The sequence below is a fragment of the Pelophylax lessonae genome (genome assembly GCF_965119305.1).
Source record: "Pelophylax lessonae genome assembly, chromosome: 1".
NCBI lineage: Eukaryota > Metazoa > Chordata > Amphibia > Anura > Ranidae > Pelophylax > Pelophylax lessonae.
In genome coordinates this window covers 806,066,081-806,094,062 of record NC_138768.1, presented here as the reverse complement: position 1 = coordinate 806,094,062, position 27,982 = coordinate 806,066,081, and the positions used below count along the sequence as shown (strand labels likewise).

The 27,982-nt window shown below is 47.0% G+C and overlaps 1 protein-coding gene across 2 annotated transcripts in view; it reads right to left on the bottom strand.

Annotated features, from left to right (window-relative positions):
* The window catches only part of MFSD10 (major facilitator superfamily domain containing 10), a 131,851-nt gene that overhangs the window by 99,322 nt on the left and 4,547 nt on the right, over positions 1-27,982 (bottom strand). Inside the window, exons 1-4 of one of the 2 annotated variants that reach the window (XM_082259557.1) lie at positions 10,046-10,139; positions 9,767-9,956; positions 5,487-5,583; positions 4,255-4,358 (exon numbers count right to left, since the gene is read on the bottom strand). In XM_082259557.1, coding sequence (XP_082115683.1) covers positions 4,255-4,358; positions 5,487-5,583; positions 9,767-9,922 — 357 coding nt within the window. In that variant the 5' untranslated portion in view covers positions 9,923-9,956; positions 10,046-10,139. Of the gene's footprint in view, positions 1-4,254; positions 4,359-5,486; positions 5,584-9,766; positions 9,957-10,045; positions 10,140-27,982 lie in introns of those variants that run through there. The other variant, XM_082259556.1, reaches the window with a different exon arrangement.

Below are 27,982 nucleotides of genomic sequence, written 5' to 3'. Positions count from 1 at the left end.
CACGTGCAGCCAACGGAATCAGGTCCAGGTCCGCATCACACAGATACATGACACCCTGGTGGATCTGATCCACCATATCCAGGGTCGCCGCCGAGGCCGAATCGGCCACTAGGACGCGCCTAAGCATCTGCGTCCAACTTGCGATCGCCTGGGCCGCCATGAGAGAAGCAAACAGAGCCTTAAGCATAGAACCCGTAACAGAATAAGTATGACGGGCAAGAGACTCCAGTCTCCTATCCGTGGCATCACGGAAAACAGGGGAACCCTCTGCAGGAATCGCAGTGGCTTTGTTCAAAACCGCAATTGCATGATCCACTGGCGGAGGCACACACCACCGTTCATCAGTGGCAGGTGAGAAAGGGTAACGCAGCTTGAATTTACTTGGTACCGCAAAAGGCTTGCGCAGATCGCGCCATTGATCCTTAACAGCGCGCTGAAAATCAGCATTGCAGGGAAAAACCTGCGGCGTCCTGCGTTTCCTCTGCGTCCTATAAGCCGCCAAGGCAGCGGGGGGACACACTTCGTCCTGCAAACGTAGCGTCTGCTTAATGGAAGCAATCAACTCATCCATGATTGCAAGCTCTTCAGGCGAGCCAGGGGGAGAATTACCAACCCCCTCAACTTCAGCCTCTACCTCAGACCCCACTAGATCAAGAGAGGAGCGGGACCCTGATAGGGGGGTCCCTGCCAGAACAGCCCCATCACCTTCACCCTCAGAATCAGAGGACAGAGCAACTCTGGGCCGTTTAGTAGATTGAGCAGCCACCAGCATTTGCACCTGGGCAGCAAGGCCAGCCACAATAGTGGCTAAATCCCCCCCTGGGGGGGAAACAGCGGTCCCCTGGCTTTCCACCAATACTGTAGGAAACTTGCCCTCCTGAGAATCCATTGCCCCTGTAATGCCAGACAACCAAGGGTTAACTGCCCCCTTTTTGCAAGCGCGGCAAGCGCAGCCCACCGCACCACACTCAGGCACAATGAGACCCCCACAGGGAATATACAAACTGAGTACAGGCAATGGATAACAAGAACAGAAGGATAAAACCTGAGGAGACCCCGCTGCTGCTGCTGCCTCGATCGGTGTTCCAGGAGAGAGGAAGTGATGCTGCCAGGGCGCTCTATGTAAGCCTATGGAGGCTACAAGAAAATGGCCGCCGTGCATGTAAACCATGCGGCCGGAGCGGGCGCCGGTAAAATGGCGTCGTTTGGCGCCGAAAACGCCGCTCCACAGTGCATAAAACACACACACATTACATCCCAATATAAGGATACATGTTAGATCGCCGCAGCGATCGCTGTATATGCCCAAACATGCCAAGAAAAAACATGCCCCACAGCACACAGCTCCTCACACTGCCCAGCCTGACACACACAGTGTCATACAGCTCCCCCCCCCCCCCTTGCAGCCCACAGCATGCAGCCGAGAGATAGGGAGACAAGCAGTGTGATTAAAGGCAGGTTACACAGTCCCAGACTGAGACCCCCCCCAGACAGACAGGTCCCCACATAAATACACTTACCTCACATGGCGTGGGGACCCCGCACAGGCGAACAAGCCGCTGCACATGAGGCAGGGAGAGTCGCAATTCAAGACGCACATAATGGAGGTTAAGAAACCGCACAGCGTCCGGTGAGGTAGCCACCTCACCAATCATCCCTGCACCGAACAGGGATGGGTCGTTCACTGTGCCAGGAGCGTTACCTGGCTGAACGCTCGATGGCAGACTGGGAAGCCACTGACCCACGACCTGCGACCAGGGGGATCAGCCCGAGACCCAGTCCGCATGATCCTCTTCGTCCGAAGAACTAACCAATGCTGACAAAAATAACAGCTAAGTAAAGGTAGAGAGAAAACTCAAACAAAATATTAAAAAGAAGAAAGAGTCTGGGACAAAAAGTCCCAGCACAGAGAGAGCCAGCCACTCCTGACAAGCTAGACATTAAAACTGAGATATGGTTGCAGGAAGTAGGAGGGTATTGACTGAGGGGACCACCCCTTGAGGGTGGGATATGTTAAAGCTTTATTGTTAACATATTCTGTTGCCTAGCTACTCCTTCGGAGCAAAGTCTAATACCCCCCATATGTGACGAATATGAAGAGGCGGCGACTGTCGGAGGACGTAAGAGAAATATTGTTATTTTTGCAAAAATTACGCTTTTTTTTTGTTTATAGCGCATGATCAAAAAAAATCGCACAGGTGATCAAATACCGCCAAAAGAAAGCTCTGTTTGTGGGAAAAAAAGTACGTGAAATTCGTTTAGGTACAGCGTCGCACGACCGCGCAATTGTCCGTCAAATTCACGCAGTAAAAAAAATCGCAAAAAAAACCCTGGTCTTTTAGCAGCCAAATCCTCCGGGGCTTAAGTGGTTAAGGGGGAGAGTCCCAGACGGCTGAGGGACTCGTGGACATGGCTGGACAGAGAGGGGGAACAGGTAGGGGGGGCTGCTTCACACAGAAGGCTTTCTATCTTAATGCATAGAATGCAATAAGATAAAAAAAACTTCTGCCTTTACAACTCCTTTAAGGTTTCTTGGCTGTCTCTTGGCAACTCGAAGTTTCAGCTGCTGAAAGCCTAAACCAGCTCCTCCCTCCTCCTCCACAGTCCAGGGCTCGAGTGAGCAATGGAAGGGCAGAGCAGAGAGTCCTCTGCTCAGTGAAGACCGAGAACTGAGCAATCAGCAGTCTTTGATTGCTTACTTCTCAGTCTTAGAAGCGGAAGGGGACAGATGCAGCATCCATCTACAGTAGGTGAGTATGAATGTTTATTTTTTTAAATTCCCAAACTTCTCATTTAAAGATCATCTCTCAGGACAAAAAAAAAGGGACTAATCATACTTATACTTGCTGTACTACCTAACGTGGGGCTAAAATCTTCTCTCCTTTACAGACAAGGAAGTTGCCATCCTAGCCTATTTTTAATCTGCAGTTGCCATGGTGGTGTACATATGATCAGTTATGACACCTGCCATTTCATAGCTTGACAGTTCAGTTGAGAGCACAAGCGACTGTGACAGTTATTAATCACAGCATGCCTTGAATGTATTGGTCTTGGGAAATCGCTAAATCGATTTGTTTAGTTCTGCTTTTAAAGGCTATGTATGTATTCGTTTAAAATGTTGCCTATGGATGTTTTGTTTTTAAACTTGTGTCCAGCTGCTGACTTGTTTACTGCTATGTTGTTAAGACCCCGTTCACACTGGGGCGAGCCGACTTTGCCGGGCTACCTGTGAAGTCGCGGCGCGCAGCTCGCACCGCGACCTCGGAGCGGCCGGCACGGACTTCATATCATTGAAGTCAATGCAGGTCGCTCTGGGTCGCCCCAAAGAAGCTCCGGACCCTTTTTCTAAGTCGGAGCGACTTGTGACGCTCCTATTAGAACGGGTCCACAGCTTCTCTATGGCAGGCGACCTACTGGCGACCTGTCAGGCGACCAGGTCGCCTGACAGGTCGCCCCAGTGTGAACCGGCTCTAATAGTAACAGTCTGTGTTGTGAATAGATCTGAAAGTAATTTGAAGCCATAGTGAGGTCAGTGAGTGGTTATCTTAAAGGGTAACTCCACTTTCGTGGGGGAAAGAAAATACCAAAAAAAAAAAAAAAAACAACAAAGCGTATACAATTGCTACACAAGTCATATTGTAATTGAATGTTATTAAAAATTACCTTTCCCTTTCAATCTGCACCTGCTGTAATATTCTTTATAATGCAATGCAATATGGCAACCTGGATGCATTCTGTACACAGATGATGTATGGAAAACTACCCCCCCCCGCCCCCTTCCAGAAATATAATTTCCTGCTTGTGTGATTGGCATACTAATTTCCTCAGAAGTCTGGACTAAGATACAAGTCGGATTTTTGGCATCCCCTGCAACAAAAAATGTCAGTTTTGGCAAGATACTCCCAAAGAGAAATCATATCTAAAGAGATGCAGACCCTGCAACTTTCTTCAATAGAACTTTTGCTGGCAACAGAGATCAGCCACTATCACAACTCATGTGGAAAAAGTAAAACAAGTTGTATATATGTTCAGGTGTAGTCAGTCATCAGTAGTTTTGTATGAACACTGGATTCTGCCCATCTATAGCGGCCTTGTATCCCATCACCATAGTTGTGCTCAAGTGCTGGTGCCTGACCAGATCCCGGAGCTACTGATCTATAAATATTACAGCAGATAATTTATTTAGAAAAGACTGCTCTAAATAACTGCTTAACCCCACACAAATATATCAGGCAGTATAAAGTTGGAACATACTGAATTTATCATCATGACTCGCCGTCTTCCTAGATAATCCGAGGCAGCTCCGGTGAGCGGTGAGCAGATAAACTGCAGGAGGGAGAAGAGGGAGCCAATGAGACCTGAAAAACACTCATTATTACATTTCAGAAACAACACATCCTAGCATGTTACAGGTGCTAATTTTTATAGGGTTACACAAGGTGAGAGTTGCCATTCTGATTCTTCCCTTCTAGTGTGAGACTCAATAAGATGAACCTGTCCTGGCCTAAAAGTGCCTAAAAGGTAACAACTATGCTGAACAACAAGCTCTTTTTTTTAATTGTCTTCAACTTATTCTTTGTCTCAATCCTTCACCCTTCATTCACACCTATGCATTTTTTAGTGCGTTTTGCAGTTTGCAGAAACGCACTACAGTCCATTTAACACGGTCTCCTATAGTACACTTTCACATCTATGTGTTTTGCAGCCGGTGAGTTTTTGGAAAGGGTCAGAGACATTTTTTCCCATGCTTTGGTGTAATAGACTTAAATGGAGTTGCACCAGAAACGTAAGTGTTGCGTTTGTGAGGCGATTTTTGTGGCTTTTTTATTTTCCCTTAAAAACAACTGTATATAGCTGGCTGCTAAGGAGCCAACCGCCACGTCCTTAACGAACGATGAGTCATCAGCTGTCAGTGGGGTTCCCCGCTGACAGCTGAATGTAAAAAAAAGAAGAATTGCCAGCAAAAAAAAAAAAAAGTGAAAAAAAACGGCGTGGGGGTTTCCCCCTCCTTCAGGTCCATACCAGGCCCTTATCTGAGCATGCAGCCCAGCAGGTAGGAAAAGGGAGGGGGGTTTGGGCCCCCTTTTTTTAAAGGGGGCTTCCAGATACCAATAAGCCCCCTGCCCGCAGACCCCCACAACCACCGATGAGGGTTTTTGGAAAGAGGCCCTTGTCAACCATTTTCCTGGTCATACATAGTCACAGCTCTGCTTCAGGAACTGCCTCAGCCAGCTATGAGATGTGACTACCCCCATGCGAGGACATGGACAGGCTGAGTATGTTATCTCTACTATTATTACTGTTATTAACAGTCATAACTGTTCTATGCCACCTCAATATTGGGAAGGCAGACTACTGTTGGATGTGTGAGGTAATCCCAATGTTTGTTCATTTTCAGAATTATTGCAAACAAAATCTTCTATTCTGGAACCTGAGTGACCTTTCACAGCACTATAGATTATTCACGTTATTATTTCATAACTTACCACCAAAGAGGACACTGTTATACTTCCTCTCCTGGGGAACTCCCACAGCTTCTGCAAACCAGCCTATGGTGCCCTGCAGTGTCTGGTACATACTATCCTAGGATGACAGAACAAGGAAACAAACTCATTTTTTAATTTAAAGTACATCTCCATTCACACTTTGCGATCTGGAGCTGTGGGCAGAATCTATGTGATTCTGCCTGCAATTCCAAATTGTATGGCAATCACTGCAAAACGCACAACGCACATTGGGGTGTTATTATCCTTAATGGCACCCCAAACGTGATGTAATTCTGCTGTGGCAATACACGCCCTTAAAAATCATTTGAAGTTTGCACCCCCCAAAAAGGAGCAGGAGCTTTAAGGGAAAGGGCTGGCCCAATGCAACATGCAGAATCACGTGGCAATCACACTTTGAAAATCGTGTAGCGGGATGGCTCATTCCCGCTACGCCATATGTGAACAGGACCTAAAGACAAAACTTTTTTCATTTTGGACACAGTAGGGAAGGGTCAAAACTTGTCAGATTTTTTATTTTTTTTCCCCCATCTGTGTCTCATTAGGGGGATTTCTCTTTACTTCCTGTTCTGTAGTTCCAACAGGAAGTGAAAGGATATCTTTGGGGGAAATCATTTCTTAGTTGCCACAGAAACAACTGACTCATTTGAAGATTTTCGATCTATCCCTGTTCTAGAAGCAACTCAAGATTTACCCCTGCTTTCATTCCCGGTGACACTGGTTATTGGGACTGTTAGAGAGAGAGTAGTAATCCTCCTCCGTCCTGTATTGGTTGGCAACTTGGCATAGTAGACACATGATCAGAAGTCATTCCCACCTGCTCCCCATCATTAGGAGAGACCAGGAGCTGTTTTTGACAGCTCAGTCACTGTGCTGGTAGTATGCAGTGCGCACACTCTCGGCACAGAAAGCTCTGCTACCCATTGATGCATATGTGTGGATGTTAAAGCCCACCTTCTTTGCTGCCGCACATATGTATTACGCGGGTGCAAGAGGTTAAGTAGGACCAAACACTACACATTTTCAGAAAATGGAATGGAGATTTTACAATTAGATTGGGACATCTATGGTCAGCTTTAGGACTTGTGTACAAAGGCATCAAGAAACAAGTAATACACAACAATGGGTGTGCTCGGTATAAACACTATATTACCAAAAGTATTGGGACGCCTGCCTTTACATGCACATGAACTTTAATGGTGCCTCAGTCTTAGTCCGTAGGGTTCAATATTGAGTTGGCCACCCTTTGCAGCTATAACAGTTTCAAATCTTCGGGGAAATCTGTCCTCCAGGTTTAGGAGTGTGTCTATGGGAATGTTTGACCATTCTTTCAGAAGCACATTTATGAGGTCAGGCACTGATGTTGGAGAGAAGGCCTGGCTTGCAGTCTCCGCTTTAATTCATCCCAAAGGTGTTCTATCGGGTTGAGGTCAGGACTCTATGCAGGCCAGCCAAGTTCCTCCACCCCAGACTCACTAATTTATGTCTTTATGGACCTTGCTTTGTGCACTGATCCAACTCATTTGGTGGAGAGGGGGTTATAGTGGGGGGTGGTTTTTCAGGGATTGGGCTTGGCCCCTTAGTTCCAGTGAAGGGAACATTTAAGGCATCAGCATACCAAGACATTTTGGACAATTTCATGCTCCCAACTTTGTGGGAACAGTTTGGCCCCTAAATGACTGCGCACCAGTGCACAAAGCATGGTCCATAAAGACATGGATGAGTGAGTTTGGGGTGGAGGAACTCGACTGACCTGCTCAGAATCCTGACCTCAACCCGACTGAACACCTTTAGGAGGAATTAGAGTGGAGACTGCGAGCCAGGCCTTCTCTCCAACATCAGTGCCTGACCTCACAAATGTGCTTCTGAAAGAATGGTTAAATATTCCCATAGACACACTCCTAAGCCTTGTGGACAGCCTTCCCAGAAGAGTTGAAGCTGTTATAGCTGCAAAGGGTGGGCCACTTCAGTATTGAACCCTACAGACTATCGGTATGGATGTCTCACCACTTCCTCAAACTCAATCCATCCAAAACCGGGCTTATAATTTTTCCTCCACCACGTGCCCCTTCCCCTGATTTCTCTGTCCATATCGATGGCATTACTATCAGCCCATCCCCGCATGCCAAGGTCTTCGGTGTTGTCCTGGACTCTGAACTCTCCTTCAAACCCCACATCCAATCGCTTTCCAAATCTTGCCGTCTCAGCCTCCGCAACATCTCCAAAATACTCCCCTTTCTAACCAAAGACACAACAAAGCTCTTAGTTCACTCCCTGGTCATCTCGCGCCTCGACTACTGCAATTCCCTTCTCGTTGGCATACCTCTAAACAGGCTATCCCCCCTTCAATCCATCATGAATGCTGCTGTCAGACTCATCCACCTTACCAATCGCTCAGTGTCTGCTGCTCCTCTCTGTCAAGCCCTCCACTGGCTTCCGCTCACCCAACTAATTAAATTAAAAAAATACTAACATCTTACAAAGCAATCCACAGCTTAGCCCCCAACTACATCACCAGCCTCGTCTCAAAATACCAAACTAATCGCTCTCTTCATTCCTCTCAAAACCTCCTGCTCTCTAGCCCCCTTGTCACCTCCTCCCACGCCTCCAGGACTTTTCCAGAGCCTCTCCAATCCTATGGAACTCCTTACCCTTATCTGTGCGATTATCTCCTACTCTATTAGCTTTTAGGCGATCTCTGAAAACCCTCCTTTTCAGAGAAGCCTATCCTACCAACCCCTAACAAATGTACCTCCATTTTCTCCATCAACCCATCCCCCACGGTTATTGCCTTTTGTTTCACTTAACCTTCCCTTCTAGATTGTAAGCTCTAACGAGCAGGGCCCTCTAGTTCCTCCTGTTTTGAACTGTACTGTATTGTCTTCCCTCAAATTGTAAAGTGCTGCGCAAACTGTTGGCGCTATATAAATCCTCTATAATAATAATACAGACTAAGACTGGGATGCCTTTAAAGTTCATGTGTGTGTAAAGGCAGGTGTCCCAATACTTTTGGTAACAGTGTAAAAAAAAAAAAAATGCGTTTGATTTTACATTAAAAATATGAATGATTTATATAGCATGGCATTGGTGCAGCACTAATGAGACAGTACACTTACAAAACAAATTCCATACAAGAGGTTTAAGAGCACCCTGCTTGTGAGAGCTTACTACCTAAACCTCATTTAGCAGTGAGGGGATGAGTTGATGGAGTTGATAAAACTTCAGCTTTTAGGTGGAAGCAAGAAAGGCTTTCCTGAAGAGATGAGGGATCTCTTTAAAGCATAACTGAAGGCAACATAAACAAAAATCCCACACCCTTACAAGCAGATATGCTATTTATTGCAGAAGAAACATGAAAAATCTCCTCTGCAATAAAATACAATTACCAGCCTGCTGTGGCTTGTAAACTGAACTGCACTTGTACAGCTCAGTTTACATCACCGGCGTGGTCTCTGTGTGCAACGATGGCTGACTCCTGCGCAATGAAGATGGCCGAAGATCAGCACCTGGAACGATATGGGGAGAAGATGCCAGTGGGGGACCACTTGTAAACTTTGGACCGCTGGAGAGGAGACATATGGTGATTTTAGTTCTGCTTTAAGAGGGAGAGAGTAGGAGATAGCTGGACAGATTGGAGTAGGGAGCTCCAGAGGACGGGAGAGACCCTGGAGAACTCCTAGTAACGTAGATTAAGGCAGAGTACACAATTTATGTTAATTTTGTTAAACACCTAAGGCTCCGTTCACACATGAGCGTATAGTTTTCAGGTGGTTTTTTTTAGGTGTCTTTTGCAGGCAGGCATTGACATCTAACAAAAACGCTCGTAATCTGCCAGAAAAGAAGCTCATGTACTTTTTTGAGCTTCAGGCGACAAAACGCTCAGATGTGAACAGGGGCCATTGAAATGAATGGGATTTCGCTTGTTGGGCGTTTGGAGACTTCAGAGATGAGCGTTTTACGAGCTGAAAAACACTCAGGTGTGAACAGTGCCTAAAGCGTGTCAAAAGCATTGCAAGGGCATACTGTACTTGTCATTTACACTGTGTTCTCACTGATGCCTATACATGAAAACCACATCTGGGACATGACTGTACAAGAGAAAATGCATCCAGGAACACAGCAAGCAACAAAATTCCCAGGAACTGACTGAAGACACCGGTTTATACTCCCCTTTATGACTCAAATCAAATTGCATCTTCTGTGCTTGAGACCCTGAAATACAAATCACAGTGTACACAAGTCCTTAACATGTCACTACTTACATTAGACTTGCTGAAGTGATCCAGTATGGAAGGCATCAAGGGTAAAATTAGAGTAAATCCCAGAAGGTCGATGAGCAGAGCCAAGAAGATGATAGTGATGACTCTGGTGGACCCCTGATCTTCCCCTTTGGGGGGCGTCATTGCTCTGTCGCTCATCTCTCCGGCTCAGGTGAGCTCCTCCAGCTGAGTCCTGTAACAATAACCAGACGGCACTCCTGAGTACTCAGCTTCCTCGAAGTGTTCACCTCCCACCTAGGGGATACAATAGTGCTGACTCACTGCAGGGACGCTACAGGTGAAATTCACATTGGGAAACATTCTGCTGTTCAGGGTCCCCACACTTTATGGGCTCTTTTGTAATCCTCTGAGGTTCTTACAGTATCCCAGGCAGGATGCAGTTGCTGAAACTAAATGTTATCTGATCAGGAAGTTCTACCCATGGGAGGAAGATAAGCATTACATAAACCTTACTAGTTCAAACCGTAAAACTTCACAATTTTCTATATCCTGATTAATATGACGCCATCCTCGTCTCTACAAACCAGCAAAGCTAAATCTGCGAAGCAATGCAAAGAGCCAAGATGATGTGCGAGGTTTAGTGTCCCAGAGGAACCAATCAGAATTACACCAAAACGATTCGTAATCACGCACAAAATCATGTGTTGCGCTTGCGGTGACATTCATTGTTAATGGCATCCCAAACAAGGCAAGCATTTTTCCAGAAAAACACACAACTACCATGTGAATATGCGCGGTTTAAAAATGTGTGAAGCTCAACGTGCAAAAAATTACATGTAAAGATAGAAAAAAGATAACACTATACTAGTGTATCTCCCCGCGCCCCGGAAAAGGTTTTGATTAAATATAAGATAAAAATATAAAAATATGTGTGTAATTAGTGATATATAAATATAAAAATATATATTGTGTGGCAGCAGCTGTAGATTTAAAATGGATGATAGAAAAATAGCCTAGGTTATATACAGCGCTTGCCGCAGAAAAACAATTAACTTAATGTATGTGAACAATGTTGAAAACTTATCTTTACAGTATAAGTGAAAATACAAATCAATTAAACAGAAAATTAATAAAAAGTTCCAAGGAATTGATAAATAGATAAATAAGTCTTTTCCGGTGGTGATTGGAAATTGGCAAATGTCGTGCCCATTCACAAGAAAGGTAGTAGGGAGGAATCGAGCAACTATAGACCAGTGAGTCTGACATCAATAGTAGGCAAATTAATGGAAACCCTATTAAAGGATAGGATTGTGGAACATCTTAAATCCCATGGATTGCAAGATGAAAAACAACATGGGTTTACTTCAGGGAGATCATGTCAAACAAATCTTATACATTTTTTTGACTGGGTGACTAAAATAATAGACGGTGGAGGTGCAGTAGACATTGCATATCTAGATTTTAGTAAGGCTTTTGACACTGTCCCACATAGAAGACTTATCAATAAACTGCAGTCATTGAGCATGGACTCCCATATTGTTGAGTGGATTAGGCAGTGGCTGAGTGACAGACAACAGAGGGTTGTAGTCAATGGAGAACATTCAGAACAAGGTCATGTTACCAGTGGGGTACCTCAGGGATCTGTACTGGGACCAATTTTGTTTAATATCTTCATAAGTGATATTGCAAAAGGCCTCGATGGTAAGGTTTGTCTTTTTGCTGATGACACAAAGATATGTAACAGGGTTGATGTTCCTGGAGGGAAACGCCAAATGGAAAAGGATTTAGGAAAACTAGAAGAATGGTCAGAACTCTGGCAACTGAAATTTAATGTGGATAAGTGCAAGATAATGCACCTGGGACGTAAAAACCCAAGGGCAGAATATAGAATATTTGACACAGTCCTGACCTCAGTATCTGAGGAAAGGGATTTAGGAGTAATTATTTCAGAAGACTTAAAGGTGGGAAGACAATGTAATAGAGCAGCACGAAATGCCAGCAGAATGCTTGGATGTATAGGGAGAGGTATAAGCAGTAGAAAGAGAGAAGTGCTTATGCCGCTGTACAGAACACTGGTGAGACCTCACTTGGAGTATTGTGCGCAGTACTGGAGGCCATATCTCCAGAAGGATATAGATACTCTAGAGAGAGTTCAGAGAAGAGCTACTAAACTAGTACATGGATTGCAGGAAAAAACTTACCAGGAAAGGTTAAAGGACCTTAACATGTATAGCTTGGAAGAAAGAAGAGACAGAGGGGATATGATAGAAACTTTTAAATACATAAAGGGAATCAACTCGGTAAAGGAGGAGAGCATATTTAAAAGAAGAAAAACTACCACAAGAGGACACAGTTTTAAATTAGAGGGGCAAAGGTTTAAAAGTAATATGAGGAAGTATTACTTTACTGAGAGAGTAGTGGATGCATGGAATAACCTTCCTGCAGAAGTGGTAGCTGCAAATACAGTGAAGGAGTTTAAGCATGCATGGGATAGGCATAAGGCTATCCTTCATATAAGATAGGGCCAGGGACTATTCATAGGATTCAGATATATTGGGCAGACTAGATGGGCCAAATGGTTCTCATTTGCCGACACATTCTATGTTTCTATGTGATCAATATATGTGAATAAAATAAATGTAAAATTCAATAAATAAAGTCTTTTCAAGTAGTGATCAGGTGCAAAGTGCTTCGTGCTCAATAAATAAAAGTTTGTGACTTTCGTGACGTGGATTCCTCTTTTCCTGTGGCTTGTGGTAGAAATAAATGACTTACCAGAATTTTTGGGTCCTATGTGCTGTATAGCACTAGGACCTACAGCGCTTGGGGCCTCCTATGCGTGTATTGTGTGAATGTGCACAAAATGTGCTTAAACATGGCATGATATTGTGTGTATTCGCAATATATCTAGGTGTGAATGCAGCCTAACAGGCAGTGAGAAGCAGTGAGGAGGCAATATGTCGCATGCACAGTATAAAGAAAAAGAAAAAAAAAAAAAAAAAGGAGAAAGGAAAGAAAAAGGAAAAAGAAAAGAAAGGAAAATAAAATAATAAAGAAAAGAAAGACAAATTCAGTGCCGGTTCACACTATAGTGATGTCAGACATCTCATGTTATTCGCACTGCACTGCTCTGCAAATCACATGTTTTGACCCTGTGGTGTCTATCAAGTCGGTAAGAGTACCTCATTATACTGTTCGGTGGTGGACTTTCCTGTTTGCACCCCTCCATATCTACGGTTTATGTGGACTCCGTCATTGCACTTGGGACTTGTTTTCTCTTTTATATCAGCATTATTTGTGTACTTGGATTAGCGCGACACCATCTCACACCATTTCACTGAAGATATAGTTTTCTTGTCTTTTTGTGTCAGCTGCTTTCCTTTAATAGAATATACTGGTACTGATCATACTGGTTTTTATACTTTTTATGTTATTACTATGATTATAGCGCAGCAAATTTATCATATAAATCTGTGCGATGCAAATTCAGCCATACAGATTGTATGGCTGAATTTGCATCGCATTCTAACCAAAGTCTCGCAGGACCCTTTTTTTGGTCCACACCAGAATCAGTCACATGGGTGTTCACACCTATGCGATCCGATTCATGTCCGATGTGACAGTTCGCACTGCGATATGCCAACTAATCTGGGGGCGTCTTTTACTTTGTATTGACACTTCCAGCAGTTTGCATATGGCAGTGTGAACTCCCTGCAGAGTCGGGTGCGATGCGGGAACCCACAGTGGATTGGCAGGGTTCCCACATTGCATCAGTGTGAACCGGCACTAAAAGAAGAAAAAATAAGGAAAAGAACAAAAAAAAAATAAGGAAAAGAACGAAAAAAAAATAAAAATAAGGAAAAAGAAAAGAAAACGAAGAGAAATGAAAAGAAAAAGAGAAAAGAAAAGAAAAAGAAAGGATAAAAAGGAAAAGTAAAGAATAACAAAAGAAAGGAAAAGAAAGCAAAAGAGAAAAGAAAAGAAGAAAACTTTGTAGAAAGCAAGACACCCCTAAAAATTAACAACATCTAAAAAAACTGTCCAACATGCAATTGGCCTGCCCCATTCATGTGAATGGGTGATGTTGGGCTTTGGTACAGCCCACTGAATGCGATCTGCCATTATGCTGCTGGCGCAACATGTGTACATCACACAGCAAATCTATGCCCTTGTTTAGGTGGGCAGTCTGGGGGGGATACAAAAATGTGGCTTAACTGCCTGCGTTTACTGCCACTTGGCCGCCCCCGTGTGAATGAACCCTTATTGACCAGCTGAAAACCACTTTGCAGATCATTTTTGCTTTTAACCTTGCTTTACTAAAGCCACATATACAAATATTTCATAATTATTTTATCAAATACCTCCCTGCACCCATACTCAGATTTTACCACACAACACCATTTTGGTCTTGCTGAGGTGGGAAAATAGTGATAGAACCTCTAAAATAGCTTTTGTGGACAAAGCACTGCTCCATACTCTTTAGTACTGGCCACATTCATGAATGCCTGGGCACTTTGTAAATCCCTCCAAAGAGGAAGATCAGAGACAAGATTGGCTAAACCCTTCAGCAGAGATCAAATGGCTAGAAGCTATTATCAAACTTTTTAGGCTAGAGGAGCTGTACCAATAATTATTAGATCTGCAGCCCACGGTACATTAACCACTTTACCACCGGAGGATTTTGCTGTCTTCCGTCCAGGCCACTTTTTGCGATTCGGCGCTGTGCGAATTCAACTGACAATTGCGCGGTCGTGCGACGCCATACCCAAACGAAATTTACGTCCTTTTTTTCCCACAAACAGAGCTTTCTTTTGGTGGTGTTTGATCACCTGTGCGATTTTTACTTTTTGGGCTATAAACAAAAAAAGAGCGTTTATTTTGAAAAAATAACAATATTTTTAACATTTTTTTATATGAAATTCCCCCCAAAAAAGATGTAAAAACCAATTTTTTAAAAAATTTTTGGCCAATTTGTTTTCTGCTACCTATGTTTGGTAAAAAAAAAAAATCGCAATAAGCGTATTTTGATTGGTTTGCGCAAAAGTTATTGCGTTTACTAACAAAGGGAAAGATTTCTGTCATTTTTGGTGGTTTTTTTTTTAACGCGTAATGGCGGCGATCTGCGATTTTTTTTGTGGGACTGCGACATTGCGGCGGACAGATCGGACCCTTGACTGACATTTTTGACACTTTTGGGGGTACCAGTCACATTACTGCAGTAATCAGTGCTATATATATGCACTGTTACTGTAAAAATGACACTGGCAGGGAAGGGGTTAATTTTATTGGAGAGGGAGGGGTTAATGTATGCCTGGTGCTTACTGACGTGTAGGGGGGGAGGTGACTGAGTGAGTCATGGACAGATCGGATGTCCAGCTCTGCTGAACAGTCCGATCTGTCACTCCCTGTCACTATGGAGATCCGCCCGCTTGTGTTTACACAGGCGGGCGGATCTCCACACTAGATCCCCGGCGATCGGGGCAGAGCAGCGGCGATCGCCGCTGCTCCTCCCCTGGCCCGACTCCCGCTGTGAATGAAAACAGCGGGAGCGAGCCTCCGGCGGCGCGCAAGCGCCGCCCAGAAGGGGGAGTGTCTGACGACGTTAATACTACGTCGTCAGACGATAACGAACCACTTTGCCGCAGTAGTACTACCGTACTCAGTCGGCAAGTGGTTAAAGGAGAAGTATGACCAAAGCTAAACCTTCTCCTATGGATCAAAGGAGTGCAGTTTGTTCTGCACTCATGTGACCCATTCTCAGCAGACAGCAGGCTAAAATCCTCCATCGGCTGATGTCACTCAGTCAGTCCAAGTGCTGAAAGGATCCCAACTTTACAGTCAGGATCCACCCAGAAGCCTGGACTGACAGCTGACTGAGCAATTAAACACCGCCGATCTCTCAGTTCTCAGTTCTCCATGAGAGACTGTCAGTCACCAGCTCTCTGCTCTGCCCTAACCCCCCAAAACAAATGTTACAGGGGTGTTAACCCTTCCCTAGGCTATCCAAAAAAACTAAAAATGATTCTTTTAGCTGAAGCTAAACTTAAAAAATGTACCTGTTCCGACTTACAAACAAATTCAACTTAAGAACAAACCTACAGTCCCTATCTTGTTTGTAACCCGGGGACAGCCTGTATTTTTACATTCAAGCTTCTTGTTTGTAAATTAAACGATTGAGATCCCACATCACCCCGAGGATTATCCTCAACCTTATCCCTATCCTATTTTTTTTTCTCTTATTTCTATTTCCTTTTCGCCTTACTTTTTTTGCTCCTTTTTTTCCATTCTTTTACTCTTTCAATGTGGTTCAGGTAGCAACATTTATACCTATGCTTTCTATACTTGTAACATTATATTGTTGTGCTTTAATAAGCTTCACATCTTGGTCGGTTATGATATGATATACTAGATTTTTATCCTTTCTAGATATTTTCAAGGACAAATTTTCTTGTTTGCTATACCTATTTTTGAACTACATGGTATTCATTATATGACATTGTATCTGTAATTATCCTTAAACCCGTACTTTATGATGTTACTTTCTTATTGTTGCATCTAAACCTCCTTGTAGAACATGTTAAGACTCAATAAAACAAATTTGACAAGAAAAGAATAGGTCCAATTTAATAGCTAAAATGCAATTCCATGTTAACATTTAGGTCCCTTTAACATGGGCTTTCCAATCTGGCCCGCCTGTCAGTTTTTCAGGTCGGATGCTCCATGCACCCCTATGGAGCAGCAGATGTCAGCGGAGACATGTCCACTGACACCTACTGCTATCCAATCCGATCCTGTCTGTGAAATCCAGACAAATGGAAACCCTATTTTCCATCCGCCTGGAGGATCGGATAAGATCAGATGAAAATGGACAGGTGGTCCGTTCTCCTCTGATCTCCCATAGAGGACAGCGGGGCTCTGACAGCTCTGTCTCTGCAAAGTAAGCAGAGACAGAGCTGTCATCCGCCTGCTCAGCGGGGATCCGCAGATCAATCCTTGCTGAGCAAAACTGAGTCAGTCGGGCGCACCGTCCGTGTGAAAGAGGCCTTCCTGCTTTATTTCTTGTTTTCCACTGGTAGAAGCCTGAGGAAAGTAGAAAGTTACATCACCTGGTTAGTAAGGTACATCAAGTACAGCCAACAGACAAAAACAAAGAAAACTTTTCATCTCTCAGAGCCCTGGACTCTTTCACTCTCAGGTTGGAGTGTACATGTTCCAAACACTTTGCAGAGGGCATTTGACAGGTGGTGAGGAGGCATTATATAGCCTTCTCACCACCTAATATAGCCCTATAATGCCACGCTACTAGGCCGCAAGTGCGTGCTTTGCAGGCGGTTGCGCTGTGACCCCACTGAACTGAATGTGTGGGTGTAAAATGCGGTGCCACTTGTCAATCTCTGCACCCCAAGTTAAAAATGACGTGGTCATGAAGCAAAGTATTATGGCTTTGGCGTGTGATCAGCTCCGCCTCGGTTATTATTTTACAGTTTGGGTGGACGGCCAGGGAGAAAATTTTACTACCCCCCAACCGCCTGTCTGTAGGAGACCTTTTTCATGTGTAATGTAAAAACTATGTGCCCAGGAGACACAAATGCAATGTACAGCCCGCAGCTACTAGCCTGTCAAATCAATGACAGGCTGAAATATGGGGCTGCAGTGCATGGCTGGATGCTGTCTCATATACAGGGCTGTACGTGTACCCCAAGCGCAGACCTTCTGCATTCAAGCAAAACGTCCCTGTAGGCCTACGGCCCCATATAAATACCGCTTGGAACAGCATCCAGCTGTGTACAGCTGCGTATATTTAAGTCTGCCAATGATTTTTAGCTGCTGGATGTGGGTTGTGAGTTGCACCTGTGCCTCCTGGGCACCCAGAAACACCCCTTTTGTACACTGCATTGGCCAACCTGCTCATGTGTATGGGTCTGAATCCTTCAGTTGATCCACAACAAACAACCACATAAAAAGAGGTCCAATTTTCTCTAACAGGGAAACAAGTCCCCAAAAACAATTGAATACTCCCTACACATCCTCCCTACACATTGCGTGTCACGGAATGAAGCTGCTCAGAGACGTGACTCACCCTGCTTTTAAATTTCTTACGCCTACTAACAAAAGTGTGTAAAACCTCCCAGTTACTGGTCTGTGAACTCTCACAGACTGGTAATTTGTTGATTTTATGGCTTAAGAAGAAATCCTGCTGGAACAAGGAAGGGATGTGGTGCCGATCTATAAAGCGGCAGTCATACAATTGCTAGGCTGCAGATAACAGTAACTAATGTTATTTAACTGCTATCTCCAGTCATTCAATGCTGACCTCTGTCCAATAACTATTGTTTGACCATTTGCATTGTAAAGGTAAATGAACACTAATAAGGTTTGTGCAATGTGCGCTGTGTAATGTAATGCTCTGACTTTCATTCCCACTGGATGTCTGGTGCTGAAACTGACAGTTCCAGCTGGAGTTCAGAGATAACTGTGGGTCGCTCGCTCTTCAGCTGGCCCATTCTGAAATCATCTTGCATCCTTTTGGATGAATGCAAGGTGTTCTGTGATTGGAGGAGGGGAGAATGTGACGTTCATCCACCCCTCCTCCAATCACAGCAGCACAATGGTCTGTACTATAGGACCAAAGGAAAGTGCCTCGTCTACGCAATAGGACTGCACTAGGGCAGACTGCACAGTGCAGCACAACACATATGGGGGGTGACGAGCCCTTGTGGGGCCCATTCACACTTCTTTCTTGTGTGTTGTAATAATTAATGTGTGTTGTGTAGATATAGAATCCTATGCGCTACCACTTATTATAGGAAATAGGAAACAGCTGCTCACAACTGAACAATGTGTCCCCACATCTAAAAAACACAACGGTTTACAAATATGAAGTGGCGTTATGCTTCAAAAATGAAAAGAATAATGAAACTATACAAAGAATTGCAAATAGTAATATAAGGCCCGTTTCACACCTGGCGGTCTGTTGGCGGACTTAGTTTTTCTCAGTGGGGAATCGATCCGCCGATCCCCCGCTGAGCAGGCGGATGGCAGCTCTGTCTCCACGCTGTGTGCAGAGACAGAGCTGTCAGGTTCCTCTGCTCTCTATGGGGGAATCGAATGAGAATGGACCGCCTGTCCGTTCTCATCCGATCTGATCTGCTGGACGGATGGAAAATAGGGTTTCCATCCGTCCAGATTTGACGGTCGGATCAGATGTCAGCGGACATGTCTCCCATGCATGGGGCATCCGTTCAGATCCGCCAAAAAAACAGAGAGGCGGATCTGAACGGTCCGCACATGTGTCTGATCTCTCAAGGTAGATATTGGATAATGTGAATAATAATATTTGATCTACTGATTGTGTACTCAAAGTGTCAGTGCTGCAATGAACTTCTCATCAATATGTTCAAAAAAAAAAACACAAAAATAAAATGTTTTAGTCTTATCACAATCCAGCATTAAAATAGTACCCCTACTGGGTATTGTAACCATAAATATCACCAAAAGAAAGCTCTATTTATGAGAAGAAAATGACTTACATTTTATTGGGTACAGTGTTGCACGACTGTGCAATTGTCAGTTGAATTAATAAAGTGCAGTACTGGAAAAAGGGCCTGGTCTTGAAGGGGGATAAATCTTCCTGAAGGCAAGTGGCTAGAGAAAAGCAGGTACATGGAAGCATGCTCTGAATGGTGTCTGCGTTTTGGGCATACGTCCATGTGTGTGTATGCAAACCAGTAGATTGTAATTGATGTATGAGAGGCTGTATGGGAGGCTGTATGGAAGGCTGTATGGGAGGCCTGTATGGGAGGCCTGTATGGGAGGCCTGTATGGGAGGCCTGTATGGGAGGCTTTATGGAAGGTTGTGTGGGAGGCTGTATGGGAGGCTGTATGGGAGGCTGTGTGGGAGGCTGTATGGAAGGCTGTGTGGGAGGCTGTGTGGAAGGCTGTGTGGGAGGCTGTGTGGGAGGCTGTGTGGGAGACTGTGTGGGAGGCTGTGTGGGAGGCTGTGTGGGAGGCTGTGTGGGAAGCTGTGTGGGAGGCTGTGTGGGAGGCTGTGTGGGAGGCTGTGTGGGAAGCTGTGTGGGGGGCTGTGTGGGAGGCTGTGTGGGAGGCTGTGTGGGAGGCTGTGTGGAAGGCTGTGTGGAAGGCTGTGTGGAAGGCTGTGTGGGAGGCTGTGTGGGAGGCTGTATGGAAGGCTGTGTGGGAGGCTGTGTGGGAGGCTGTGTGAGAGGCTGTGTGAGAGGCTGTGTGGGAGGCTGTATGGAAGGCTGTGTGGGAGGCTGTGTGAGAGGCTGTATGGAAGGCTGTGTGGGAGGCTGTATGGAAGGCTGTGTGGGAGGCTGTATGGAAGGCTGTATGCAAGGCTGTGTGGGAGGCTGTGTGGAAGGCTGTGTGGGAGGCTGTATGGAAGGCTGTGTGGGAAGCTGTGTGGGAGGCTGTGTGGGAGGCTGTGTGGGAGGCTGTGTGGGAGGCTGTATGGAAGGCTGTGTGGGAGGCTGTGTGGAAGGCTGTGTGGGAGGCTGTATGGAAGGCTGTGGGGGAGGCTGTGTGAGAGGCTGTGTGGGAGGCTGTGTGGGAGGCTGTATGGAAGGCTGTGTGGGAGGCTGTATGAAAGGCTGTGTGGGAGGCTGTGTGGAAGGCTGTGTGGGAGGCTGTATGGAAGGCTGTATGGAAGGCTGTGTGGGAGGCTGTGTGGGAGGCTGTGTGGAAGGCTGTGTGGGAGGCTGTGTGGGAGGCTGTGTGGGAGGCTGTATGGGAGGCTGTGTGAGAGGCTGTATGGAAGGCTGTGTGAGAGGCTGTATGGAAGGCTGTGTGAGAGGCTGTGTGAGAGGCTGTGTGGGAGGCTGTATGGAAGGCTGTGTGGGAGGCTGTGTGGGAGGCTGTATGGAAGGCTGTGTGAGAGGCTGTGTGAGAGGCTGTGTGAGAGGCTGTGTGAGAGGCTGTATGGAAGGCTGTGTGGGAGGCTGTGTGGAAGGCTGTGTGGGAGGCTGTATGGAAGGCTGTGTGGGAGGCTGTGTGGGAGGCTGTGTGAGAGGCTGTATGGAAGGCTGTGTGAGAGGCTGTGTGAGAGGCTGTATGGAAGGCTGTGTGAGAGGCTGTATGGAAGGCTGTGTGGGAGGCTGTATGGAAGGCTGTGTGAGAGGCTGTGTGAGAGGCTGTGTGAGAGGCTGTGTGAGAGGCTGTGTGAGAGGCTGTATGGAAGGCTGTGTGGGAGGCTGTATGGAAGGCTGTGTGAGAGGCTGTATGGAAGGCTGTGTGGGAGGCTGTATGGAAGGCTGTGTGGGAGGCTGTATGGAAGGCTGTGTGGAAGGCTGTGTGGGAGGCTGTGTGAGAGGCTGTGTGAGAGGCTGTGTGAGAGGCTGTGTGGGAGGCTGTGTGAGAGGCTGTATGGAAGGCTGTGTGAGAGGCTGTGTGAGAGGCTGTATGGAAGGCTGTGTGAGAGGCTGTGTGGGAGGCTGTGTGAGAGGCTGTATGGAAGGCTGTGTGGGAGGCTGTATGGAAGGCTGTGTGGAAGGCTGTGTGGGAGGCTGTGTGGGAGGCTGTGTGAGAGGCTGTGTGAGAGGCTGTGTGAGAGGCTGTGTGGGAGGCTGTGTGAGAGGCTGTATGGAAGGCTGTGTGAGAGGCTGTGTGAGAGGCTGTATGGAAGGCTGTGTGAGAGGCTGTATGGAAGGCTGTGTGGGAGGCTGTGTGGGAGGCTGTGTGAGAGGCTGTATGGAAGGCTGTGTGAGAGGCTGTGTGAGAGGCTGTATGGAAGGCTGTGTGAGAGGCTGTATGGAAGGCTGTGTGGGAGGCTGTGTGGGAGGCTGTGTGGGAGGCTGTGTGGGAGGCTGTGTGGGAGGCTGTGTGAGAGGCTGTGTGAGAGGCTGTGTGGGAGGCTGTGTGGGAGGCTGTATGGAAGGCTGTGTGAGAGGCTGTGTGAGAGGCTGTATGGAAGGCTGTGTGAGAGGCTGTATGGGAGGCTGTGTGGGAGGCTGTGTGGAAGGCTGTGTGGGAGGCTGTATGGGAGGCTGTGTGGGAGGCTGTGTGGGAGGCTGTGTGGGAGGCTGTGTGGGAGGCTGTGTGGGAGGCTGTATGGAAGGCTGTGTGGGAGGCTGTGTGGGAGGCTGTGTGGAAGGCTGTGTGGGAGGCTGTGTGGGAGGCTGTGTGGGAGGCTGTGTGGGAGGCTGTATGGAAGGCTGTGTGAGAGGCTGTGTGAGAGGCTGTATGGAAGGCTGTGTGAGAGGCTGTATGGAAGGCTGTGTGGGAGGCTGTATGGAAGGCTGTGTGGAAGGCTGTGTGGGAGGCTGTGTGAGAGGCTGTGTGAGAGGCTGTATGGAAGGCTGTGTGGGAGGCTGTGTGGGAGGCTGTATGGAAGGCTGTGTGAGAGGCTGTATGGAAGGCTGTGTGGGAGGCTGTATGGAAGGCTGTGTGGAAGGCTGTGTGGGAGGCTGTGTGGGAGGCTGTGTGGGAGGCTGTGTGAGAGGCTGTGTGAGAGGCTGTGTGGGAGGCTGTGTGGGAGGCTGTGTGGGAGGCTGTGTGGGAGGCTGTATGGAAGGCTGTGTGGGAGGCTGTGTGGGAGGCTGTATGGAAGGCTGTGTGGGAGGCTGTGTGGGAGGCTGTGTGAGAGGCTGTATGGAAGGCTGTGTGAGAGGCTGTGTGAGAGGCTGTATGGAAGGCTGTGTGAGAGGCTGTATGGAAGGCTGTGTGGGAGGCTGTGTGGGAGGCTGTGTGAGAGGCTGTATGGAAGGCTGTGTGGGAGGCTGTGTGGGAGGCTGTGTGAGACGCTGTGTGGGAGGCTGTATGGAAGGCTGTGTGAGAGGCTGTGTGAGAGGCTGTGTGAGAGGCTGTGTGAGAGGCTGTGTGAGAGGCTGTATGGAAGGCTGTGTGGGAGGCTGTATGGAAGGCTGTGTGAGAGGCTGTATGGAAGGCTGTGTGGGAGGCTGTATGGAAGGCTGTGTGGAAGGCTGTGTGGGAGGCTGTGTGAGAGGCTGTGTGAGAGGCTGTGTGAGAGGCTGTGTGAGAGGCTGTGTGGGAGGCTGTGTGAGAGGCTGTATGGAAGGCTGTGTGAGAGGCTGTGTGAGAGGCTGTATGGAAGGCTGTGTGAGAGGCTGTGTGGGAGGCTGTGTGAGAGGCTGTATGGAAGGCTGTGTGGGAGGCTGTATGGAAGGCTGTGTGGAAGGCTGTGTGGGAGGCTGTGTGGGAGGCTGTGTGGGAGGCTGTGTGAGAGGCTGTGTGGGAGGCTGTGTGGGAGGCTGTATGGAAGGCTGTGTGAGAGGCTGTGTGAGAGGCTGTGTGAGAGGCTGTGTGAGAGGCTGTGTGGGAGGCTGTATGGAAGGCTGTGTGAGAGGCTGTGTGAGAGGCTGTATGGAAGGCTGTGTGAGAGGCTGTATGGAAGGCTGTGTGGGAGGCTGTGTGGGAGGCTGTGTGAGAGGCTGTATGGAAGGCTGTGTGGGAGGCTGTGTGGGAGGCTGTGTGAGAGGCTGTATGGAAGGCTGTGTGAGAGGCTGTGTGAGAGGCTGTATGGAAGGCTGTGTGAGAGGCTGTATGGAAGGCTGTGTGGGAGGCTGTGTGGGAGGCTGTGTGGGAGGCTGTGTGGGAGGCTGTGTGGGAGGCTGTGTGAGAGGCTGTGTGAGAGGCTGTGTGGGAGGCTGTGTGGGAGGCTGTATGGAAGGCTGTGTGAGAGGCTGTGTGAGAGGCTGTATGGAAGGCTGTGTGAGAGGCTGTATGGGAGGCTGTGTGGGAGGCTGTGTGGAAGGCTGTGTGGGAGGCTGTATGGGAGGCTGTGTGGGAGGCTGTGTGGGAGGCTGTGTGGGAGGCTGTGTGGGAGGCTGTATGGAAGGCTGTGTGGGAGGCTGTGTGGAAGGCTGTGTGGGAGGCTGTGTGGGAGGCTGTGTGGGAGGCTGTGTGAGAGGCTGTATGGAAGGCTGTGTGAGAGGCTGTGTGAGAGGCTGTATGGAAGGCTGTGTGAGAGGCTGTATGGAAGGCTGTGTGGGAGGCTGTATGGAAGGCTGTGTGGAAGGCTGTGTGGGAGGCTGTGTGAGAGGCTGTGTGAGAGGCTGTATGGAAGGCTGTGTGGGAGGCTGTGTGGGAGGCTGTATGGAAGGCTGTGTGAGAGGCTGTATGGAAGGCTGTGTGGGAGGCTGTATGGAAGGCTGTGTGGAAGGCTGTGTGGGAGGCTGTGTGGGAGGCTGTGTGGGAGGCTGTGTGGGAGGCTGTGTGAGAGGCTGTGTGAGAGGCTGTGTGAGAGGCTGTGTGGGAGGCTGTGTGGGAGGCTGTATGGAAGGCTGTGTGGGAGGCTGTGTGGGAGGCTGTATGGAAGGCTGTGTGGGAGGCTGTGTGGGAGGCTGTGTGAGAGGCTGTATGGAAGGCTGTGTGAGAGGCTGTATGGAAGGCTGTGTGAGAGGCTGTATGGAAGGCTGTGTGGGAGGCTGTGTGGGAGGCTGTGTGGGAGGCTGTATGGAAGGCTGTGTGGGAGGCTGTGTGGGAGGCTGTATGGAAGGCTGTGTGGGAGGCTGTGTGAGACGCTGTGTGAGAGGCTGTATGGAAGGCTGTGTGAGAGGCTGTGTGAGAGGCTGTGTGGGAGGCTGTGTGAGAGGCTGTATGGAAGGCTGTGTGAGAGGCTGTGTGAGAGGCTGTATGGAAGGCTGTGTGAGAGGCTGTATGGGAGGCTGTGTGGGAGGCTGTATGGGAGGCTGTGTGGAAGGCTGTGTGGGAGGCTGTATGGAAGGCTGTGTGAGAGGCTGTGTGAGAGGCTGTATGGAAGGCTGTGTGGGAGGCTGTGTGGGAGGCTGTGTGAGAGGCTGTATGGAAGGCTGTGTGAGAGGCTGTGTGGGAGGCTGTAAGGAAGGCTGTATGGAAGGCTGTGTGGGAGGCTGTGTGGAAGGCTGTGTGGGAGGCTGTATGGAAGGCTGTGTGAGAGGCTGTAAGGAAGGCTGTATGGGAGGCTGTATGCAGCACATGTGTGTTTTATGGAGGTTCTGGACACTCATTCGTGTTGTACAGCCCCCTTGCAGCCATGTGCATGAGTCCCTCATTTTTTTCCATTCACTCCTATTGAAGTTTATCGGGACAAATTCCACTATGTCACACCTGCACCTTCATGGTGTGTTTGGGCTCCATAGGCAATAAATCCTGTCATTTGTATCCTATTTGCTAATTTATTTCGTTATCGTCAAAAAGTGAAGAAAAAAATCACTCATTTTGGGTTGTCCCAGAACAGAGATTGGGAGGAAATCTTCCAATGGGTGACAACTAGTATTTCCCTCACTTTGGAGGGATTTGCTTTCACTTCCTGCTATGGCTTTGAGGCTGGAAGTGAAGAAAAATCTCCTAAGTGGGAAACAAATGGCATAAAAAAACTGACAGGGGCTATAAACCGCCTTTACTCTGTCTGAAATTTTTTAAAAAAAAAAGTTTTTAGTCTACTTAAAGTGGTTGTAAAGGCTAAAGGTTTTCCTTCCTTAATGCATTTTTCTGCATTAAGGTAAAAAATCCCCCTCAAATACTTATCTGAGCCCAATCTTGAACCGGTATTACTCTCTCTCCCTCCTCACTGTCAAACAAATCCAATGATGAGGGAGTGGGGGGAATGAAAACATCCCTTGTAATAGGAATAGTGAATGACAGGTCCTCTTTATGGAGAGATCTGGGGTCAATAAGACCTCAGATCTCTCCTACGGGCTAGAAAGCCTGAAACAAAAAAATGATCTTGGCTGTTTAGCTGAGATCTGCGCAGTGTTGGAAACTGCCAGGCTGGGTGTGACGTCATCACGTCGCGCCTGGGCTTTCGACAGTCATGGAGACTTGTAGGGACCATCTGGTCCTCGCAGTCTCTATGATGTACTTCTGTCGGTAGCCAATCCCTTCTCTAGCTCGCAGATTGCAGGGGCAAGCCAGTAGAAGCACCGGAGGGCGGCGGGAGGGGGGTGTTCCTTCCCGCCGCCTGTAAGAACGATTAAGTGGCTGAACATCCGCTTTGATTGTTCTTATGGTGCAGGGAATCGCCGACTGAAAATAATTACTGTATACCTGAATGATGTCTGCAGATATCCCCACTCAAAGCCCAGGATGTCATATGACGTCCAGTGGTAAGGAAGTGGTTAAAAAAAATTAAAAATTAAAAAAAATGAAACCTTCACAATCCCTTTAGGAGTGTGGTTTGGGGGGTGTGTGTCCAGCTATAGAGGAGAGCGGTCACACCTGAACAGGGCTGTTCACTACCCAGGCCTTTCTTCTGTGCTTACCGACCCACATGACTGGATCACCCACCTGTGTTCACCTGTGCTCAGAGCCCATCAGTACAGACCGGGACAGGAATGTTGCCCTGAAAATGACCCACCACAAAACCTCACTATGTCCATGTGCCAGCAAGGTCAACTTTTTGGAAAGACAAGGTTCTACTGGACCCAGTTCCAATATTCCACAGTGTACAAAGATCTCCTGGCTTCAGACCCTTCCCTGATGGTGAAATAGGGGCCCCCCACCCCATTTTTTTCTTCTCTCTCTCTCTTCCCCTTTCCTACTTATTTCCCTGATTAGTAAGTGTTGTTCCATAAAACATTACAATTTTTGGCGGAGTTTGTTCTTCATTCTTCCCGCAGGCAAATCAGTTTATGATACCAAACACAGGGCCTTTGTCTACGGGCCGTCACTCAATACGTAATACACATTAAGTGAATGATACGATTATACTGTGCCTGATTATCCTGCTTCCTGTATAATTGTTCTTTTTGCTGCCTTGCTCAATGGAAATGTCCTGTGGCGGTTTGTGGGGGGGGGCTGCAGACTGTCCGTACGTTTTGTGTTATACCCTATATATGAGCGTACCATGAAATGTGATCAGAATGCAGTTGTGTGTAGATGAGACGGTTTTTATGGAGGCTCTGGACGCGCATCCATGTGACTCGTAGAAGGGTTCCGGTGCCTTTTTGGCCCCATAGACATCAATAGGAAATGAAATGCTCATGCACATGGCTGGAAGGGGGCTTATATGAAGAAATTGGTCGCACACCACCACAGGATCCAATGAAGAGAAATTCCTTTGTTCACATAAATGGAGCAAGGTACAGCAGGGTAGGAAAGTAGACGCATTTCACACGAATACTTCGTGCTTGTTCAGTTTGGCCGGACGGCCAGCTCTAGGAAGGGTTCTGGTCGTCCCAAATGTCTTCCATTTGAGGATTATGGAGGCCACTGTGCTCTTAGGAACCTTAAGTGTAGCAGAAATCTTTTTGTAACCTTGGCCAGATCTGTGCCTTGCCACAATTCTGTCTCTGAGCTCTTCAGGCAGTTCCTTTGACCTCATGATTCTCATTTGCTCTGACATGCATTGTGATCTGGAAGGTCTTATATAGACAGGTGTGTGGCTTTCCTAATCAAGTCCAATCAGTATAATCAAACACAGCTGGACTCAAATGAAGGTGTAGAACCATCTCAAGGATGATCAGAAGAAATGGAAAGCACCTGAGTTAAATATATGAGTGTCACAGCAAAGGGTCTGAATACTTAGGACCATGTGATATTTTAGTTTTTCTTTTTTAATAAATCTGCAACAATGTCAACAATTCTGTGTTTTTCTGTCAGTATGGGGTGCTATGTGTACATTCATGAGGAAGAAGAATGAACTTAAATGATTTTAGCAAATGGCTGCAATATAACAAAGAGTGAAAAATTTAAGGGGGTCTGAATACTTTCCGTACCCACTGTATATTAATAAAGTGGTTTTAAGGGATAAGCACTATGTACGGACTTTCTTTTTTATATGGCTGAGCGGAGTTATGTTGATGGGAGTGTGCTCACCTATACACCTTTGGCACTTTTCCACTGCAAGTACCGGCTTGGCTCCACTCGGCACTGCTTGGCCCAGCTCGGCTCAGTTTGCTTTTCCACTACGTGGTACGAGTCGGCACGTTTCAGCATTGTATAGGCTCTTTTCCACTAAAGTAGTAAGTGGGTGGGATTACAACAATTGTCTGACCAATCAGTGGCTAGTAGTGACAAACAATCGAGGATGAGCATTGGCTGGAAACACGTTGGGCGGAGCTGCTCACGTCGCCGCGATCACTGCTTGTGACGGCGTTCCGAATGGGAGTGGCTAAAGTTTGCTTTTTGTTGTATATTGATGGTTATTGTAATAAATGATATCTTTTTATTATGCACTGATCTATGTGGATATTATATGGAGACAAAAGAGTGTGAATTTATCCCTTCTACTTGAACTAGGCTGGTACCTTGCCTAATCTATTTGGATGCGATACAGAGAGAGTGTACACACGATAAGAAAAT